Source organism: Maniola hyperantus, chromosome 24, assembly GCF_902806685.2.
Source record: "Maniola hyperantus chromosome 24, iAphHyp1.2, whole genome shotgun sequence".
Taxonomy (NCBI): Eukaryota; Metazoa; Arthropoda; class Insecta; order Lepidoptera; family Nymphalidae; genus Maniola; species Maniola hyperantus.
Window position 1 is genome coordinate 6,382,029 of NC_048559.1, and position 16,731 is coordinate 6,398,759.

The window sequence follows — 16,731 nt, forward strand, 5'->3', positions numbered from 1 at the left end:
AAAGTCTTAGCAGCAGTGCTATTCAGATTCTTATATAATAAACAATTAACGAAAATAGCAATTCACTTGTGAACGTGATTGTACAAACAGAGGCAGGGAACGACTGGAGCAGTGGAGCGCCAATCAGAGCACCGCGTGCGCCTACACACCCGCCCCGCACCCCACTAATTGCCCGTTGATACCCAATTTCTGATTTCTGCGCAATAACGGTCCAAGCCAAACTCTCGCCGCGCGTACTGTACACTGTGTGACGTTTTGTCGGTCTAAACGACAGAGACAGCGCTGTACGAAACCGCTATCTCTCTCTAAAGGTCGATACTAGCGATGTAGCGCTACACTATGCGGCAGAAAATATTGTAGGATCGACCTTTAGAGAGATAGCGGTTTCGTAAAACGCTGTCTCTGTCGTTGAGACAAACAAAACGTCACGTAGGTATGAGTGACAGAGACAACGTTTCTACAAAGCCGAAATCTCATTCTAAAGGTTGATGTACATTAATTCTTGCCGGCTAACGTACTATAACCCTATCTAATTAACCTAATAAACCTATATTTTATTAATAGAAAACCCAATATGTACCTACTTTAACTTACCTATAATTACTTTGGCCCGACGCTGACGCGGGAATCGAACCCAAATTCACTAGGCTGTTGGGAATCCACCACTGGAGCAGAGAAGGCCTAAATAGGTATAGGTATACGTATAACTTAGGTACCTACCTTAAGTGATAAAAAAATACCTACTAGAATAATATTAATCTTCCTTCTATAATCTTGTTTGTGTCAAGATGCGCAGCGTTGGACGTGCCTTAAGAAATTCATCATTATAAATGTGCGATCTGCCTAGCGAGTATATAAGAGCCAAAGCAGACACGATGTTTTTAGTATCAGCGATCGGCGATTTAGTAGCTTTCGGAAACTTGATTCCGCGATCGAACCCTGCACTCCGCAAAGAGTCAGTCTCCAGTCGCACGACCAGTTGTAAACAAGGCCTGTACTGTAGTCTGCATCGGCGGCGGTTTACAACAGTGTTTGCAATGAATTTTTGTTGCAAACAATTCTTTACACTGTTGTAAACCGCCGGTGACAACCGATTTGGGGGGCTTGTTTACAACAGTCTTGCCGGAGTTTAAAATATAAAATCTACTGATCGTGCGACTGGAGATTGACTGGAGTGCCCTCCACTCCGCACAGAGTCAATCGCGGCATCAAGTTTCCGAAAAGCTACTAAATCGCCGATCGCTGATGCTAACTCGTGTCTGCTAAATTATTTCAGTACAGCGATGCGATTGAACGCAGAAAGTCAGCAAATTGCGATGCAGCATCAAAACAAACGCTATAAACGTGCGTTTCGCGCAATACAGCGATCGAGTGCAACCGGCAACGTGCTGTTGATCGCCTATCGCTGATGCCAAAATCATAGTGTCTGCTACAGCCCTAAAAGACAAGTCTTTGCAAAGTAGGTACCTACTACTAGACTCCGTATGCATTAAAACTAGAACATTACATATTTTGCTCTCGAAGAGTAAAGAGCTATCAACTAATAAATTAAATATATCAACATCTTTTATGAAATAATAATTTTACCTAAGTACATAATATGAATTGCATTTAATTCTAAAATGTTAGAAAACAGTTTGAATGTTAAAATGTATGGTGGTAGTTTGGTTGTGTTTTGCTTATTTTTATCGTATCTGAGAATTGGTAGCGAAGCACAAGAAATAAGTAAGTAAATTTTTAATTTAACTAACTACTAACTAGGTATAATAAACTACACTTAAGTAGGTACCTATATATTATGTCACCAGAAAATAATATAATTCGTCATTGTACATATAATTCCTATATTATGATTCCTGATGTAAGTATGACATAAATTTTATTAGGTACATTTTATTGCGAACCTTAATCCGGTATTGTATAGAATACTTAGGCATTCTATACAAGATAACGGCCAAGCCATCCTTTTTACCAAGATGTAGGGTTTGTAGAGTCAAGTGTGATCGCAACGCATCGCATCGCATCGCAACGCAACCCATCGCATCGCATCGCAACGCAACGCATTGCATCGCATCCTTATAACCTTAATTGTCTCCAATGTAATAAGCACTTATTACATATTAATATGCCTACAACTAAATATAATTGGGTATATTATAGTAAGCATATGAAATTATCTTATTTATCATGCTTGACCCTGCCTGGTGGTATTTCCCACACGTCTTTTTGGTTTATTACCTACGTTAAGTTTTCCTGTATGTATTGATAATAACTAATAAACAACTTATAAATAATTACATCATGATCAACCCATCGCCGGCTCACTACTGAGCACGGGTCTCTTCTTAGAATGAGGGAATGGGTTTGATCAGTCTACCACGCTGGACAAGTGTGGATTGGCAGACTTTACACACCTTTGAGAATATTATGCAGAACTCTTAGTCATTCAGGTTACCTCACTGTTTGACATTAAATTGCTTAAAATTCACATGACTTCGAAAAGTAAGAGGCCCAGGATAGAACCGGCGCGGCGGCATCGGCACGGCGACCCCCCAAGGAGGAGCCGAACGTCTTAACCCTAGGCTATTACCACTGCGTTAAGTTTTCCTGTAATGTATTGATATTATTAACTAATAAACAACCCATGAAAAACTAACTACACACAATACGTAGACCTAATTTTAAAAATAAGTTAAAAATAGCTAAGCATTTTCAAGTGGTTCTCTTTGGACTGCCGCTTCTTTTTGGAATCTGCTTCTTTTTGGACGCCCCAGAATCATCACCGCCAGCGTGGTCGGCCGAGGCGACGTTGGCGTGATGAATTAGATAACTTTACAGTTACGTGGCCTGAAGAGGCACGAAATAGAAAATTATGGAAGGATCGGAGGGAGGCCTTTGCCCAGACGTGGGACAGCACAGGCTGATTTAGATTCAGATTTAGATTAGCTAAGCATTTTCAAGTGGTGCCTCTTAACGATCATTCGCTATTTCTCCCTGCTCGCCGACAGCCTGGATTTTTTATATATACCTACCTATATACTTACGTAGATAAAAACATTGAGTTTGATTCCGCGTCAGCTCATTTGGTTCTTTCCAACTCAGTTGCTAAATAATTTGGTATTGCTTGTTCCAGAAAATCCTGCAACAGACTTCCGGCGACACGAAATTGTGCAGCCCGTGCTGCAACATGGCAGAACGAAGAGAGAGATCACGACTACGAGGCACAAGGTAAAAGTTGCTATCATAAATCCATTATTCTTTTACAAACGAGAAAAAAAATGAGGTGCGTATCATCATCAACCGATAGACGTCCACTGCTGGACATAGGTCTCTTGTAGGGACCTCCACACGCCTCGGTCTTGCGCCACCTGAATCCAGCGGCTCCCTGCCACTCGTCTTACGTCATCCGTCCACCTAATGGGGGGTCTTCCAACACTGCGTCTTCCGGTGCGAGGTCACCATTCCAGCACCTTGGGACCCCAACGTCTATCGGTTTTACTAACTATGTGCCCTGCCCATTGCCACTTCAGCTTCGCAACCCGTTGAGCTATGACAGGCGACAGCTACTCTAGTTCTCCTACGGATCTCCTCATTTCTGATTTGATCACGTAGAGACACTCCAAGCATAGCTCTTTCCATCGCCCGCTGATGACTCTGAGCTTAGCTCTTTATACGGACCTGTGAGCTAAGCTCAGAGGTGTGTATCGAGGTACCGAATGGGAAAAAATCTTTAAGAAAAATATAATATTAGTAAGTTTTGTATGCCGCTAAATCTTAAAAGATTCAGCATTAATTCAGGTCCCAATTTCAGGAAGGTCTGCATCACCCAGAGGTCACAATGACATTAAACATCGACGGAGAAAAACATATCCTGGATTTGAAATTGAATGAAAATTTGCTAGCAGGAGACCATACGATAAGCTATCAGAAAAATGGATCGATGGTGACGTACAAGCCAAGTATTGAGGTAAGATTAGAAATAGGTATTTACAGTGCGACAAGGCTCTCTTGGCACTTGAATGACATTGACAGGGGGGCGCTGTTGGAGAACAAAGGCTTAGAATATTCAAACAAGAACAAAGGGGACACTCGACGGCAACGTTAGTTCCGATGTTCGCCACGCGCCAAGATAGCCTTGTCGCACTGTATTCGCTAATGCCGCTTCGTCCAAAATCAATTTTTGCAATGACGAAGCCCAAATTGTTTACCAATTTGAGTAAAATTAGATGGATATATTGATACGTCCATTTTCACTGCCTTTCCCACGAGCATCTTGGTTCAGTATAGAGTGCTGTAAGCTGTAAGCCACGAAACTGTATGAGGCACCACCTGCCAGCAGGTGCAATTTGGGAATAGTATAAAATATAATCTAGTAGAAAGCGTCGGCGTGGCTAGGTACTCACCACCCTACCGGCTAAGATTTAAAATTCCATTACCATGTCAGGCCATGTAGAAACCGATTGAGGGTATGTATTTGTCTGTTTAACAAAACCTGCCACACCCCTTCCAGGTTAACCCGCTTCCATTTTAGACTGCAAGACTGCATCATGATTTACATCGAGGTTAGTAGGTACTTTTTTTAAAAAATAGAGATAGCGAGCAAACGAGCAGGCGGGTTACCTGATGTAAGTGATTACCACAGCCCATGAACATTTGCAGCACCAGAGGAACCGCCGATGCGTTGCCGGCCTTTTAGGAATTTGTTGATCCGCCCTTTGAATAACCCCATGTTGTAATCTAAAGGGAACACCGCCGAAGGGAGTTGATTCCACAGTTTGCATGTGCGTGGAAAAAAGGATCTGGCACAACGGGTGGTCGAAGTGCTCCAAAAACCCAGGTGGTGATCGAAGTCAAGAAAAAACTTGTCATCGAAAAAAGTTACTGATTTTTATTGTATTTCTCAATAATATTTCTAGGAGCTCGATATATGCCAATACTCTGGCAAGGTGAGAGGCAAGAAGGACTCTTGGGTGGCGGTGTCGACCTGCCACGGCGTGAGAGGGGTCATTCACGATGGCAACCAGATGAGATACATTGAACCGGCACAAGGTATGAAAACCTTGTATTTCATTTCCATTTCTATGTGAGGCATACAGCAAATTAACGTTTTCAGTATTTTAACCCAGGTTTTCACCTGCTGCGTTCTCGCAAATTTACAAAAAGAACGGGGAAGTCGCTTAACATTAATTAAATCCGACAATGCATTGACAACTCCTCTAACACATGAAGCACATGAGTAGATATGTGCCTCTAGTAGGTATAAAGCGGCGGTAGTTGACTAGTCGATTCGTTTACTCGCTAATCTTTGGGCATAATTCAATTAATGCAAACTTTTTAGGGCTCCGTACCTCAAAAGGGAAAACGGAACCCTTATAGGATCACTTTGTTGTCTGTCTGTCAAGAAACCTACAGGGTACTTCCCGTTGACCTAGAATCATGAAATTTGGCAGGTAGGTAGATCTTATAACTGTCAGTTATAAGATAACTGACATTTGGGGAAAAATCTGAAAACCGTGAATTTAGGGTTAGATCACACAAAAAAAATTAAATTGTGGTCATGACCTAATAATTAGTATTTTCAACTTTAGAAGTGGTGAGTGACTATATCAAGTGGGGTATCATTTGAAAGGTCTTCACCTGTACATTCTAAAACAGATTTTTATTTATTTTTATAGTGTTTGAATTATCGTGCAAAATGTCGAAAAAATACGACTATAGTACGGAACCCTCATTGCGCGAGCCTGACTCGCACTAGGCCGGTTTTATTTAATTATGCCTGATTCAACATATCCTTCAATTCCTTTTTTTCAGTCGTAGATACGGAGATTGGTTCCAAGCACTTCATCTATGACCATTCGGATTTGATGACGAAGTCCTCCTGCGGGCACGACGCGGGTGTGACGAACAACACGGAGTACGATCCTGAACTTATGAAGAGGCATCTTAGTGAACAAAGCAATGAATGGAGAAGATCTAATCGGGTTAGTAGTTACTTAGTACTCGTAGGTTTACTTTAGCTAGTTGGTGAAAATTTAGTTACCTACCAGAAGAATATTAGAAAGTACTTATTAAGTAAGATAAGTACAATTTATATTTTTAATCCAACCTTACATCTCCCGCACTCTACCCATTCATCATCATCATCATCATGATCAACCCATCGCCGGCTCACTGCAGAGCACGGGTCTCCTCTCAGAGTGAGAAGGGTTTTGGCCATAGTCTACCACGCTGGCCGAGTGCGAATTGGCAGACTTCACACACCTTTGAGAATATTATGGAGAACTCTCAGGCATGCAGGTTTCCTCACGATGTTTTCCTTCACCGTTAAAGCAAGAAAATAAAATATATAAAATAAATAAAGTCATATTTTAATTACTTAAAAACGCACATAACTCCATAAAATTAGAGGTGCGTGCCCGGGATCGAACCCCCGACCTCCAATTGGAAGGCGGACGTCCTGACCACTAGGCTACCACAGCTCGCAGTTAGGTATATGTCTCTGTCTAAATGAAGAACTTCGGATTTCAAATAAACCTGTAATCTTCCACAGTACAAACGTGACACTTCCGAAGATAAACAGATCAGAGGTCCTTTCAACGTGAACAACCAGTCACGATTCGTGGAGTTGGTGCTAGTAGCTGATAATGCTGCGTACATAGAGAGCGGGTGGAACATAAATACAGTGCACCAACAGCTGAAGGACGTCGCCAATATCATCTACTCTGTAAGCGATCTTCATTCCTTTTCTATTCCTTTAGATTTTTAGATGAAAAGGTCTGATGATTTTAGATGAAAAGGTCTGAACATAAATACAGTGCACCAACAGCTGAAGGACGTCGCCAATATGAATCATCTACTCTGTAAGCGATCTTCCTTTATTATTATTTCTTCGTAGATTTTTAGATGAAAAGGTCTGGTGCTGGATTCGTTCAAACTCCCGCCATAACTTTAGTGGATCGCCCAGAGTTGGAATGCCTGGATCACCGTAGAGACGTACAGTCATCATCATCATCATCAACCGATAGACGTCAACTGCTGGACATAGGTCTCTTGTAGGGACTTCCACACGCCACGGTCTTGCACCGCCTGAATCCAGCGGCTCCCTGCGACTCGTCGGGAATCTTCCAACACTGCGTCTTCTGGTGCGAGGTCGCCATTCCAGCACCTTGGGACCCCAACGTCTATCGGTTTTACGAACTATGTGTCCTGCCCATTGCCACTTCAGCTTCGCAACCCGTTGAGCTATGTCGGTTACTCTAGTTCTCCTACAGATCTCCTCATTTTTGATTTGATCACGTACAGTACCCGGAAGGAAAGGTACTTCGACCTTTAGAATATACGAGATAGCGGTTTCGTAGAGCTTTGTCTCTGTCGTTGAGACCGACAAAACGTTACATAGGTATGAGTGACAGAGAAAACGCTCTACGAAGCCGAAATCTCTTTCGGCTCATTAAAGGTCGATGTAAAATATTTCCTGCTGGCTACTGTAAGCTCCCTTTGCGTGTTCTATCACTTCTATTGCCTTAATGAGGAGAGTTCTGATAAGCTATTTGACGAAAGAATATAATTTGAAAATATCCCAATTTTCAGCTATACGCTCCGCTCAATATCTTCATAGCGCTTGTAGGCGTCGAGGTATGGACAGAGCAGAACAAAATACACATAGTAGAGGCTGGTGACACTACCCTAACGAACTTCTTGCACTACAGGAGAGAAATATTGAACAACCTAATACCTAATGACAACGCGCATTTGCTGACGTAAGTTTATTTCATTCTTTAATTGGATTTGGGACATTACCTATAACGTATAACCCTCCTGGGCAGTGGCGGATTTGGAGTCTTGGCTGCCCTAGGCTCCAGGTCATTTAGTAAGTACCAGCAGCCCCCGTAGTTGATGAGGGAGAGGGGGGGGGAGAGGCGAAGAGGGGGGGGGGGGGGGGGTTGAAAAATAATTTAGGTAGATTATTGTTTTACGATGCGGTGCAGTGCGGCCCGCCATACTTTGAGTTATTTCTTGTTTTCAGTACCTAGTGAATTTTGGGTTTACATATCAAATTGTCTGTTTGTCAGAGATTTGCAGCTGTTCAATGCAACTAGGTAGCTCAATGCATTTTTTTCGATAGCAAGTTAGCCCATGATTGCGATCTCACCTGATGGTAAGTGATAACGCAGTCAAAGACGGAAGCGGGCTAACTTGCAAGAATTGATATAATCGAGAGTCAATTCCTTTCTTCCTCTTACAAATCTGTCAAGTTATCTTTCAGGCTGACCAAATTTAAATCAGGCGTTCTCGGAAACAACTTAAAGGGACCAATTTGCACTTCCGAATACTCCGGTGGTGTAGCCGTCAACCACTCAGTGGTTATTGGACTCGTGGCTACAACCATCGCTCACGGACTGGGACACAACTTTGGAATGGAACATGATAATGAGTTCGACTGTGATTGTCCTGACGAGAAGTGCATCATGAGTCCTAACGTCGATTCCGTTGCTCCGACACGATGGTCTGACTGCAGTCGTAGATCACTGGCGCTTGCTTTTGAACGTGGGATGGATCATTGCTTACGGTAAGATTAATAAATTACATGCGCCTGTGGCGGTTGCCACAATTGCAACTAGATGGCGCTATTCAATCGATAACATTTCATGACGCAGTCCCGAACAAATATACCGCCTACAGTAGGTACTCGCACTAATAGCGTTTTCTGCAATCTGGACTATACCAAGAAGTTTCAAGACACAACCGTCGGCCCAGCTGGCGCTACCGAGCATAGCTAACCGCCCGGTGGGAGATCTCCCTTTGATACGGTCGAGTCTGCACAGTTGAAAGATTGCATTCCGGAAACAGACAGGATACTTTTATCCCAGAAAATCAGAGAGTTCCAATGTACCCGAGATCGAACGCCAGACTGGCGGTATTTAAGCCGATGTCTTAACAACGAGGCTATAAAAGCTAGCTATCTAGATTAAGCTGAACAATTTAGAGATAGTTCAATACACGATGACGCGTCCCACTCTTTGTCCTAACCGGTTACAATGCAAAATATGGTATGTGCTGAGACTGTGAGTTCTATCGTAAATCGTAACCAGTCGTAACGCACCGATCAGCGATGTGGGCACACGCACAAGAAGATTAATTAGGTAGAGATCACTCCCCGCACGAAAAATAGTGGGTCACGTCTTCGTGGATAAAGCTATCTATAACTGTATAGATGTTCTATTTCACGATGACCGCTCAGTCTTGCTTGTAGTAGTGAGTGTGCCGTTAAGCGTTACCGTATTTGTGTGGGTAACGTAAGCGGCGTCGCTGTCGAGACTGAGTGCCAAGCACCCTTAAACTTTTAAACTTCAAACTATCCAAACAAACGTTCCTCCCAGTGTTGGGGACAATACGCAGAGAAACTTTCAGCGTATATAAAATAGTGATCGTCTGGCACGCGCTGCTGGCTCTTAGTTCACAAGTGAATATGTTTTCCAGAAACAAGCCAAAGAGTCTGTTCGACTCACCAACTTGCGGTAACGGTTTCGTGGAGCCGGGCGAGCAGTGCGATTGTGGCCTGAGCCCCGACCCCGCGTGCGCTGTCTGCTGCCAACCACTGACTTGTGCGCTACGCAGCAATGCTACTTGCGCTTCGGGAGAGTGCTGCGATACGATGGTATGCTTCTTATTTTGCTTCTGACATGACGTTACTCGTCGGAATGCCTGGAGCATTACATTATTTTAGTACTAGATGTATTTTATTGGCTGCAGTGTATAGTATAGAGCCTCGATAGCTCAACGGTTAAAGGAGCGGACTGAAAACCGAAAGGTCACCGGTTCAAACCCCACCCGGTGCACTATTGTCGTACCTACTCCTAGCACAAGCTTCACGCTTAATTGGAGGGGGGGAATATTAGTCAGCATGATAAACTTGGCTAATATATATTAAAAAAAATAGTACCTATATAATCTGCGACAGGTCGAGATAGCAATCGGGGTGGGAACGCCCCGTACAGCCCCCGCGCTAATCCGGTGTGGTGGTGATAGTGCGGGGGACGTGCGGGTGTGCGGGGGGCGTCTCTCCATCTAATACCCCGATCAACTTGTCGCGTACTATAATATAATTTTCCACAGATAAGTGAATTAATCTCTAATCCGTGTAATTTTCGCATTTCGCAGACATGCCAACCGAAGTCAGCGGGCACGGAGTGTCGGTCTGCAGAGGGCGAGTGCGATCTGCCCGAGTTCTGCACCGGACATTCAGAGTTCTGCCCGAAAGATGTATTCATGATGGACGCCACGCCGTGTTCTGACGATCAGGTTTATTCTTGTTTTTTTTAACGATTATAATTGACTAGCTGATGCCCGCAACTTCATACTCGTGGATTTAGTTTTTTTAAAAATCCCGTGGGAATTCTTCGATTTTCCGTGAGTGAGGAGTCAAGTGTCCTCCCCCCCCTCCACTCTATCAGCCAAATGGTAGTATATAGGAACGTGAAAACTATCATGGCTAAGTAGGGTTCACAGGTTAAGGAGTTATATCTGTTTTTCGAGGATTGTGACTACGGAATTCTACACTGCGCGTGGCCCGCCACGCACTTGGCCGGTTTTATCCTAGAAAATCAGCGAGTTCCGGTGGCGGATTTGCTGTCTTGGCCGCTCTAGACCCCAGGCCATCTAGTGAGTAGGTACCAGCCGCCCCCTTCTCAGCACCTATCATATTATATAGACTATATTATAATGAATATACTTTTTGCCAACTTTAATCATAACATCAGTGATTTTTTGGCACGATTGGCCGCCCCTAATATCTGGCCGCCCTAGGCCCGGGCCTACTGAGCCTAAGGGCAAATCCGCCACTGGCGAGTTCCCACGGGATTTTTGAAAAACCTAATTCCACGCGGATAAGCTGGTACTTAATATTAGTATGGATAGTATGGATAAAGGCTTTCTATGGTTCCAGGCATACTGCGTAGACGGCTCATGTAGCTCGCATAGCGACCAGTGCAGACTACTGTGGGGCTCCACGGGGGTAAACGCTCATCACAAGTGCTATGAACTCAATCGCAGGGGTGACAGGTAAGTTTATTTTTCCAATCCAATCCAATCCATCAGCCTGTTTGCGTCCACTGCTTGACATAGGCCTTTCCAAGAGCGCGCCACCAAAAACGGTCCTCCGCTTTCCTCATCCAACCGCTCCCCACCAACTTAATCGGGAATAGCAGGGCTGCCGGGAACTGGGAGCCTTTGTCTGTTGGCGCTGCTTATTAGAAGTAATGCCCATACTGACCACGCTGGGCAGGCGGGGTGGTCAGCGCAGGGCTGTAGGCTATTTCGCACCAGGGACGCTGCTGCCCGTCTCTGGTCTGTATTATTTCAAGCCAAGCCATATGGAATGGTTATCCCGCCATTATTCGGTCGTCATATCCTCGTCCGCTGATTCGCAGGGGGCACCACGTGCAGGTGAGGTTGACATTTGGGGTGCTAAGATGTTAGCGCACCCCCTTACCCCCTCATAGTTTATTTTTATTCAAATCAAATCAAATCAAATGGTTTATTCAAAATAGGTACGTAATAAATTACACTTTTTGATGGTCGGTTGTTGCATTTGTAAGATGATATTATAGTAGTGACAATTTTTACGCGAACTTAAAACTAAAGCTACGAGGGTAGGAGGGGGTTAGGTCTGAGAAGAGCCTACAACACACTCAGTCGAGTATTCTTTTTATTATCACCACTTTACTACTTAAACTTATTAGAACTACTAGCTGATGCCCGCGACTTCGTACGCGTGGATTTAGGTTTTTAAAAACCCCGCGGGAACTCTTTGATTTTCCAGGATAAAAAGTAGCCTATGTCCCTTTCCAAGTCTTAAACTATATCCATGCAAAAAATCACGTCGATCCGTTGCGACGTGATTGAAGGACAAACCAACAAACAAACACACTTTCATATTTATAATAGGCAACTCATTCAATTCAATTCAATTCAAATTTATTTATTGCGAATATGGGTAAACAGTGGAGATATTATGGTACAAAAACAAAAAGGTACAGCCAAATTCTGCCTATTAGCATACAATATGTTATGATATACCTAGCAACGTGTAGGTAGGTGTAGTTTTGATAAAATTAGTCACATTAAATACACACAGTCACAAAAAATACAAATTTAAATAATAGTAGGTACTTATTACAAATGTCAAAAATTAAAATAAAACGAAAACTTCTCTACAAGGTAAGCTTTAATCGAATATTTTCTAACAGTAGTTTTTTCAAAAGGAAATTCTCGCGTCTCAATTATATATTTGGGCAAGTGATTATACAAGAGTAGCCCAGTGGAGAAAAACCTTTTGCTAAGCTTTGTGGTTAAAGAATTTTATTCTCAAAAGAAATCAGATATACAAATTTCACTTAACGAGAAATTATAGTAACAAAACTTAAACTAATTTTATCTTTCGGCACAGCGCGGTGGCATGGCAAGCAACAACACGATCGTAAAAATATCGGGTAGTATAATGTAATGTAGTATAAAGCTTTCTTATCATTGAACTTATCACAGGCAAGGCAACTGTGGTTACGACCGGTCCACGAGGCAATACCAATGCTGCTCGTCTGAAGACGAACTATGCGGTCGAATGCAATGTATACATCTGAATGAGCAACTAGAGTACGGCATGGAGTCAGCTTCTATACTTTCCTCTACATTTGTAAATTATAAGGGTGAGTTTTTACTGTATATGTATTACTAGCTTATGCCCGCGACTTCGTCCGCGTGGACAACACAAATTTCAATTAACACCATTAGGGTGTACCCACCACCAGTCCAGTATAGTTTGAGCTGTGCGTTGACAGATCAGTCAGTCAGTCAGTCACCTTTTCCTTTTATATATATAGATTAGTGTAAATTGTAAAATTTCGCAATTCTAACTTCAAAACTGACAGAGTTTCATACAAACTTCAAACCCCTATTTTAACACTTTAGGGGTTGAATTTTAAAAAATCCTTTCTTAGCGGATGCGTACGTCATAATATAGCTATCTGCATGCCGAATTTCAGCGCGATCCGTCCAGTAGTTTGAGCTGTGCGTTGATAGATCAGTCAGTCAGTCACCTTTTCCTTTTATATATATATATATATAGAGATTTGTATATTTATGTTATGCTCAAAGACCAAAAACGCTCATTGAGCAAAAAAAAACAGCATAAAAGTCCCGTAAACTGCTAATCAGCTGTGATAGCCTAGTGGTTAGGACGTCCGCCTTCTAATAGGAGGTCGGGGGTTCGATCCCGAGCACGCACCTCTAACTTTTCAGAGTTATGTGCGATTTAATTAATTAAATATCACTTGCTTTAACGGTGAAGGAAAACATCGTGAGGAAACCTGCATGCCTGAGAGTTCTCCATAATTCTCAAAGGTGTGTGAAGTCTACAAATCCACACATGGCCAGCGTGGTAGACTATGGCCAAAACCCTTCTCACTCTGAGAGGAGACCCGTGCTCTGTAGTGAGCCAGTGATGGGTTGATCATGATGATGATGATGAAATTGCTAATGCGTGTGACCGCCATTTTAGTGACGTCAGCACTAGACTGAAGTTTCGATCTGATGGGTATATTTTTATTTCGGCTGACGTCAATATGACGTCATTTCGATATTAATGAGACATGGTTCTAGTGCAATAGCAATTTGTGGGACTTATACTCATAAAAACTGTAAGTAGGCAGATGATGCAGGGCTATTTCAAATACTTATCTTTCAATTAAAAGGCAGTAAAAAGTTCAAAAAAACCGGCCAAGTGCGAGTCAGGCTCGCGCAATGAGGGTTTCGTACTACAGTCATATTTTTACGACATTTTGCAGGATAATTCAAAAACTATGATACATCAAAATAAATAAAAATCTGTTTTAGAATGCACAGGTAAAGACCTTTCATATGATACCCCACTTGATATAGTTATTTACTTAGAAAATTGAAAATACTAATTATTAGTTCATGACCACAATTTAATTTTTTTTGTGTGATGTAAGCCTAAATTCACGATTTTCAGATTTTTCCCCAAATGTCAGCTATAAGATCTACCTACCTGCCAAATTTCATGATTCTAGGTCACCCTGTAGATTTCTTGACAGACAGACAGACAGACAAAAAAGTGATCCTATAAGGGTTCCGTTTTTCCTTTTTTAACCCTAAAAACAAAAAAAATTATGTTTTCGCAGGTCAAATATTAGCCTGCCGTACGGCCCAAGTAGACTTGGGGACTCGAGACGTTGATCCGGGCATGGTTCCCGATGGCGCCAAGTGCGGGGAAGATAAGGTAATTATCATCATCATCATCAACAACAACCGATAGACGTCCATTGCTGGACATAGCTCTCTTGTGGAGACTTCCACACGGCGTAAGCTTACGCCGCCTGAATCCAGCGGCTCCCTGCGACTAGTCTGTCGTCCGTCCACCTAGTGGTGGGTCTTCCAACGCTGCGTCTTCCGGTGCGAGGTCGCCATTTCAGCACCTTGGGACCCCAACGTCTATCGGTTTTACGAACTATGTGCCCTGCCCATTGCCACTTCAGCTTCGCAAGTCGCAACCCGTTGAGCTATGTCGGTTACTCTAGTTCCAGCAGCTTATCATACTTATTACCACATAACCTAACTGGTAATGTGTGGTACAGCTTTAAAAAATAAACATTTTTTCTTTCTTTCTTTCTTTATTAATATTTAGCTGATGCCAGCGACTTCGTACGCGTGGATTTAGGTTTTTAAAAATCCTGTGCGCAATTTCCGGGATAAAATGTACCTACTAGGTAGTAGGCAGTAAGTGATACTCTCAAAAAAATCATGTGATTTAGGTAAATAATGGGAGTGGTATCGCCAATTTCTTCCTTGAAACGCATAGTTTTACGCAAATCTTATCGTTTTGTGTGCAGATGTGCTTGAAACAAAAGTGTGTGTCTGTGACCGACGTCCGCGCGCTGATGGCACGTCAGTCCTCCGTGTGTCCGTCTGACTGTTCCGGACATGGCGTCTGTAACTCTGAAGGTGAGCGAGGTTTTTAATTCCGTAACTATAATGACTAGTCCAATGGGTGATGGAGAGAGCTACGCTTGGAGTTTCCCTACGTGATTAAATCAGAAATGAAGAGATCCGTAGGAGAACCAGGCGAAGCTGAAATGGAAATGGATCTATTGAATATAGAAGACGATTTCACGGTTTAAATTTGTATCCTAATTTATTCCATAAACAATTGAGATTTCTCTTTCTTTCATTGTTCTTTAGAACAAAGTGAACAAAATTTTCTTTGAATGTCATCACGAAAAAACCGGCCAAGTGCGAGTCAGGCTCGCGCAACGAGGTTCCGTACAAAAGTCCTATTTTTTCGACATTTAGCACGATAATTCAAAAAGTATGATGCTTAAAAATAAATAAAAATCTGTTTTAGAATCCACAGATAAAGCCCTTTCATATGATACCCCACTTGATATAGTTACCTAACTTCAAATATTGAAAATACTAATTATTAGTTCATGACCACAATTTAATTTTTTTTGTGATCGAACCCTAAATTCACGGTTTTCAGATTTCCCCCCAACTTTCAGCTATAAGATCTACCTACCTGCCAAATTTCATGATTCTAGGTCAACGGGAAGTACCCTGTAGGTTTCTTGACAGACAGACAACAAAGTGATCCTATAAGGGTTCCGTTTTTCCTTTTGAGGTACGGAACCCTAAAAAGAAAAGTTTTTTATGACATCAAAGAAAAGTAAATTCGAGGTGAAATGCCAGTAATGTAGGTAGTTCATAAAATTGACTCATTTTGTTCGATGACGTCAAGTTCTATGGAACAAATGGGACGTACCCGGAACAATAGATTAATTTTTTTATATGTTGGTATAAATTCTGTCATTAGGCAACTGCCACTGCGACGTCGGCTTCACGCCACCTCTCTGCGTGCCCGTCGGCGGCGGCTCCATCGATTCCGGGCCAGCCACAAAACCAGATTTTAGAACATTCAACCCATGTCGGGGTGAAATAGGGGGTTGAGATTTGTGTTGTCCTCGACATAAGCTAGTGTAATATATTACTTCTGAATAAAATAAAACGAATTGAGTCATTAAAAACTTTATGTCTAACAACACCTTATAAGAATACACTTATTCTTACCGCCGAACTCAGAGTCGCTAGAGTTAAAACGAGACAGATTTATGTGAGAAACAGCTCTGTCTCGTTTTAACAAAAATTAAGTAACGATTAAGCGACTCTTGAGTACGACTGTTATAGTTATATCACTTAAATCTACTTAGGTACTTAACGAATTAATATAAAATAGGTACGAAAGATTTTTCTTATATTAAAAGGAATGGCCCAAAAGTCTTTGACGAAAAAAGAATGGCAGATAATATGCCCTTAGAGCGTTTGTGCTCTCACTTGATTCGTATTTCGAGTTCTGGCGGATCCATATATTTATTTATACTTTATTGCACACAACCTAACTAACTCCCGCACAAAATTCAATAGATATAATGTAAATAAGTGAACACTTAATAGGCATATGTACAAACTAGAAATAAGTAGCTAAGTAAAAATGGAAATGCTGTTTGTGATCCATTAAAAAAAAACCACAAAGTAAACATATGAAGGAAAACATACAAGCAGGAAGGAGGATGCAAAAGCGGCCATATCGCTAAAGCGATCTCTTACCAGCAAACTTTGACGAAAGAAATCACGAAAGCACGGGTTGGTGCGGCAACCAAA

At 42.2% G+C, this 16,731-nt stretch overlaps 1 protein-coding gene and 1 long non-coding RNA gene across 2 annotated transcripts in view; one reads left to right on the forward strand and one right to left on the reverse strand.

Annotated features, from left to right (window-relative positions):
• Window positions 1-5,673, reverse strand: part of LOC138404066 (uncharacterized) — a 70,965-nt gene extending 65,292 nt beyond the window's left edge. The window contains exon 1 of the long non-coding RNA XR_011238169.1: window positions 5,638-5,673. This is a non-coding gene — a long non-coding RNA (uncharacterized lncRNA). The remainder of the gene's footprint in view (window positions 1-5,637) is intronic.
• Meltrin (meltrin) lies at window positions 1,522-16,104 on the forward strand. The gene is made up of 15 exons (XM_034981217.2): window positions 1,522-1,725; window positions 3,134-3,228; window positions 3,812-3,967; window positions 4,917-5,049; window positions 5,812-5,981; window positions 6,551-6,724; window positions 7,591-7,760; window positions 8,267-8,569; window positions 9,481-9,658; window positions 10,162-10,302; window positions 10,946-11,061; window positions 12,544-12,704; window positions 14,199-14,296; window positions 14,907-15,018; window positions 15,887-16,104. The coding sequence occupies exons 1-15, from the start codon at window positions 1,623-1,625 to the stop codon at window positions 16,018-16,020; spliced, it is 2,244 nt and encodes a 747-aa protein (XP_034837108.1). The 5' UTR covers window positions 1,522-1,622; the 3' UTR covers window positions 16,021-16,104.
• The last annotated feature ends 627 nt before the right edge of the window (window positions 16,105-16,731 follow it).